Below are 5126 nucleotides of genomic sequence, written 5' to 3' on the forward strand. Positions count from 1 at the left end.
GTCTCAGTTTGTGGTCTTTATTGGAATCAGGTATTGCCTCAGTGTAAACTACTGAGACTCAGGTCTCTATGAAGCTTATCATGACTGGGCCCTACGTCACACACACACACACACACACACACACACACACACACACACACACACACACACACACGAGTCTGTCCCTGACGTTCTGAAGGCCAATGATTTGGAGTCCCAGTCAAGATGTGGTCCACCCACTGCCGTGCTGTGAGGTAGTCAGGTTGTTAGAACTGTGTTGAAATCCAGGACCCCAACTCTCACTGATTCCTGTTCCTTCTCTTAGCAGAGACATTCCCTGCTTTACCCGTTGTCCCTTTGCACCACCGAGTCTCCCAGATGCCTACAACTCCTGGGCAGCCCTCAGGGCACACGGAGGGGCTCCCAGAGCCTACAGAGGAGGTGGCCATGTGGGCAGTACTGCCCTGTGGTCCTTGCGTTCCCATCATGCTGGGCCTGGCCTCTCTTGTAGCCTTCTTCATCATAACCACGGCAGTACTGGCTGAACGCCTGTTCCGTCGCCCGCACCCAGACCCCAGTCGACGTGCACCCACCCTTGTGTGGCGCCCAGGAGGAGAGCTGTGGATTGAGCCCACAAGCAGCGCCCGGGAGCGCTCTGAAGACTGGTATGGCTCCTCCATTCCCCTGCTGATGGACAGGGCTCCAGATCCCCTGACTCCTGGGGGAACCTTGGAGGGCAGAGCAACTGCCCCACCAGCCCCTTCAATCCCACAGTCTGCTCCCAGCTCCTTAGCTCCCCAGACCCCACCGGAAGTCCCAGTCCAAAGCACCTTCTGGAGGCCTCAGACCCAAGCTGAGAGGCTCCATGCCGCAGGCCTAGTGAGTTGGGTTGAGCCTGAGACAAGGCTAGAGGCTGGAATGCAGATTGGGAGCCCTAAGGCATGGAGGACGAGGCAAGGGAGCCTGGAACCTGACTGGGGTCTCCAGCCTCGGGTCACCCTGGAAGAGATCTCTGCATTCTGGAAGCGGGAAGGCCGGACCAGTGTGGGCTTCTGAAGCCTCAGAGCCTGTAAGACTAGCCTTCCACTTCAGAGGGGCTGAAAGGGGTCAGCTCCAGACTCAGGCCTGGACCTCACTCCAGACGTTTCTCTAGGCCCTGCCTAAAGCCTAGGGCCTTTGTATGGAAATTTCTATCTTTGACATCTGCCTGGTGGGCAGGCTAGAGTGTAGACAGCCTGTAGGCCATGGCTTGCATTAAAGTTCAGCTTTGGTTAAACTGCCCAGGTTGTGACTCTGAGAATTGGCGGCAAGGCTAGTTGACTGTGGGCCAGAAGGTTTCAAGATGGCGTGTCAGGGTACAAATTTACCTAAGACACCGTATTGGACTGAAGAGGGCCCATATGGGACCCGGACCAACAGTGCCATGCTGGTGGTTATGTGTCCATCATGTGGGCGGGAGGTGGCAGGGATCTTGCTCTCCTGAGACACAGACCCTGAGAGTGCCCAGCCATCCTCACTGACTACTGCAAGGCCCTCCAGCAAAAAAGAGAGGCCAGATCCAGAAGGAGTCTGTGACTATACAAGCCTTGGCTTTGTCCACTCAATGGCAACATGGAATTTGCTGAGCCAAGCTGAAGCGGCCATCTCTTGACTAGAGTCAGGACACAGACTCAAAAAGGATCAGCAGGTTCCTCTGTCCGTCGGCTTAGGCTGCATATATCCTAGAACACGGAGTTTTATTCTTCCCTGTTAAGGAAAGCCTGGACTGAGTTTGTTCCAATATGGAAGTGAAGATTGTCCCAGAGAAGAGAAACTCCCCAAACACAGCCTCCGCCATCTTTCCCTCCAGCGTGCTGAAGGGATCCACAAGGCAGGCTTGCTACAAGACAGACTTAGTTATAATGACCCATCCCACGGAAACGGAGTCCCAGTTATCTGTGGCCTCCATGGCTGACCCCCCTTTTAGGAGAGGAGACAATAGTGGGGAGAGTTGCTCGTCCTTCGAAGGCTAAGCTCCCAAACTTCAGTAGAGAATATGAAGATTTTGCCATATCAGGTTTGCCACCTCTTGTCTTATTATTTACTTTATGCAGATTTTTACTTAAATTGGCTCACTATTTGCTTAATAAATTTGTTTTAAAAGGAATCTTTTTTTTTGGTATGGCCTCTATTAATGGAAAATTATTATTATTCGCCACAAGTAAAAGATAGTATGAAAATAAACCGGGCATGCTAGTGCACACCTTTAATCCCATCACACAGGAAGCTGAGGCAGGGGGTTGTCTATGATTTCCTGGCTAGCTAATGCTGCATTGAGACATGACTCAAACGAAACCAAGAATATGAAAATAAATACAGTGTATACAATGAAGTCCTAAGGAGGCAGTGTTGCTTACTGGAGACATTGACCTCAGATTCTGCTCCTAGTTAAAAGAAAAGAGGTGTCATGTGCCTGAAATCCCAGCACATTGGAGGCAGAGACTGGAGGGTCCCAAGTTCAAGGCCAACCTGGGCTACTTAGTCTCAAAGGAAAGGAAGGACAAGAGGGGGTGGGGAGGACAGAAGGGAGGGGCTCTGGCTCTGACTCTGAGTCATGAGCTGGGGAACAGTTGTTTCTCATTCGCCATCAGCAAACAGGCCTGAGCTTTGGGTTCTAGTATGAGGAGAGAACAGTTCACCAGGGAGACAGAAGGGACAGGGTTTAGAGCCTGTCCATCTACATCGCAGGAACCCAGGAGAGGCATCATAGCGTAGAAGGCAAACCCAGGCAGGGCTCCTCTTCTTGGATCCTGACCTAACCCTGCCGGACCCTGGAACCATCCACTTGGAGACTTCAGAAAAGTGGTTTCTGTGGGGTTTTTTTTTTGTTTGTTTGTTTGTTTGTTTTGTCTCATACTCTAACTGAACAATAAGGGAGTTCAGAGCTGGACAGGTGTTTTATTGGGAGTGTTCAGTTGTGAAACTGGCGGGGAAGGTTCTATAAATGAAGGATGGAAGGATGGGTGGACAGAGATATTAGTAACCTGGCCCTTTCTGTCTCTCTACCGTCTGGCTCCCACTCTATGAGTGATTTTGCTCTGCAAGCATTTTTAGCAGGATGTGCAGCTGCCCAGATGCAGGCCTAAGGCAATAGTGTCATACAGCTCTTTCCTCTTCGTGGAGACTTTCCCTCCTGGAAGCTCAAGAACAGTAATGAGCAATGGTGGGAAGAGGGGACCCCTTCCTGGAGCTGCCAGTCCATGGTGCTGCGCTCCTGGGTTATGCCCAGGCTGAGGTGGGTCTTTCATTGACTGCAGATGTTTTTTGAGTCATTTATGCTTCAGTGAGTAACCCTAATAATCTATAGGTTCACGCTGGACTCGGGTGGGTAGTTTGTTTATTTGGTCTGGATTCTGCATGCTGTCTGAGGGGAAGAGACTCTTGCCCACATCTCTGCAGGAAAGCATGTGACAGAGACTAACTGATCGATGGATTAAATCCAGCAGACCTGAGACCAGGCATGCTCCAGGGTCCACAGCTCCAGCTAGCCAGGCTAGTCGCCAGGCTCGCCAGAGGGGTTAGGTCTAGTTTGAGCAGCATAATAAAATTTCTTCTCAAATGAGAAAAACAAACTATGAATTGAAAGAATTTCCCTTTGAAGAGGATAGAGGAGTCGTTAGAGTTTTCTTTATCTTCATCATACTGAATGTAGATTTACTAAAAAAAAAGTGAGAAGGAAGTCCCAAGAGTGGGAGAGGTTCCAGGGGAGGAATACCAGTTTGGTATTTTTTTAAATTAATTTCTTTTTTAGATTTATCTATTTTATGTTGTGTATGAGAGCTTTGCCTGTATTTATGAATTCACACCACATGTGTGCCTACAGATGGTGTGAGCCACCGTGTGGGTACTGAGAACTAAACGTGACTTCTCTGCAAGAACAGAGAGTGCTCCTACCTGCTGGGCTATCTCTCTAGCCCTTATCTGTTTTTTAAGACAAAGTCCTACTACTTAGCCCAGGCTGGCCCTTAACTACCAATCCTCCTGCCTCACTCCCCCAAATGTTGGAGTTACAGGCACGCATGTGACTTGTGGAGGCCAGAAGTTAATGTAAACTATTTTCCTAGACTACACACACACACACACACACACACACACACACACACACACACCCCACATGTGAAGGTCACAGTACAGCCTGCAGGAGATGGTTATCTCTTTCTACCTTGTAAGTCCTTGGAATTGAACTCCAGTGTCTCAGGACTGTCAGCAGGTTCCTCTAGCCACTGATCCATCTCACTGGCCCTCTCCACTGTATTTTTTTAAGTTTTATTTTATGTGTATGGGCGTTCTACCTGCATGCACGACTGTGTACTACCTGTGTGCAGTGCCCAAGGAGGCCAGAAGAGGGCATCAAATCCCCTAGGACAGTGATCCACCATGTAGGTGCTGGGAATTGAACCTGGGTCCTCTGGAAGAGCGCCCAGTGCTCTTAATCTCTGAGCATCATCATCACTCTTGTCTAACCTTTGGTTCTTGGCATGCTGAGCTCACACTCTTCCTGCCAGCTCATTCACTGAGCCGTCTCTTCAGCCTGGCATTAGATGTGTTGATCTCAGCTGGAGACCTTCTCTTCCCTCTGTGACCCTATGGTGCATGCTCCTCCCTCTACCCCCTCTCCTGACTGCTTTCTTAGAGTTCATCTTGAGTAGCCCCTCCCTGTCTCTGCACAGATTTCAACTTCAGCTGCCTCTTGCCAGAATGATCCCAGAGTTCCTGCCGCCAGCTGCAGCAGATAGAGCCCCTCTAAATCTATCCTCCCATTATTTTGCAGGAACAACAGCAGTGTTTGTAATGGGCTTCATGGCCGCCCAAAAGAAAGGCTCCACTTCTGAGAATCCTTTGCAGCTAAGAACGGCTATGTAACTGCGCTAGAATCCATTGCAGCTAAGAATGGCTATGTAACTGTTCTAGAATCCATTGCAGCTAAGAACAGCTTTGTCACTGTTCTAGAATCCATTGTAGCTAAAAACAGCTATGTAACTGTTCTAGACTCCATTGCAGCTAAGAATGACCATGTAACTGTTCTAGAATCCATTGTAGCTAAGAACGACCATGTAACTGTTCTAGAACCCATTGCAGCTATGAAAAGCTATGTAACTGTTCTAGAA

The 5126-nt window shown here is 49.4% G+C and overlaps 1 protein-coding gene across 1 annotated transcript in view; it reads left to right on the forward strand.

The window, feature by feature from the left end:
- Window positions 1–2084, forward strand: part of C8H16orf54 (chromosome 8 C16orf54 homolog) — a 3037-nt gene extending 953 nt beyond the window's left edge. Inside the window, exon 2 of the mRNA XM_026781579.1 lies at window positions 305–2084. Within this exon, the coding sequence (XP_026637380.1) occupies window positions 358–1035 (678 nt within the window). The 5' untranslated portion in view covers window positions 305–357 and the 3' untranslated portion in view covers window positions 1036–2084. The remainder of the gene's footprint in view (window positions 1–304) is intronic.
- The last annotated feature ends 3042 nt before the right edge of the window (window positions 2085–5126 follow it).

The sequence above is a fragment of the Microtus ochrogaster genome, chromosome 8 (assembly GCF_000317375.1).
Source record: "Microtus ochrogaster isolate Prairie Vole_2 chromosome 8, MicOch1.0, whole genome shotgun sequence".
In the NCBI taxonomy this organism is placed as follows: Eukaryota; Metazoa; Chordata; class Mammalia; order Rodentia; family Cricetidae; genus Microtus; species Microtus ochrogaster.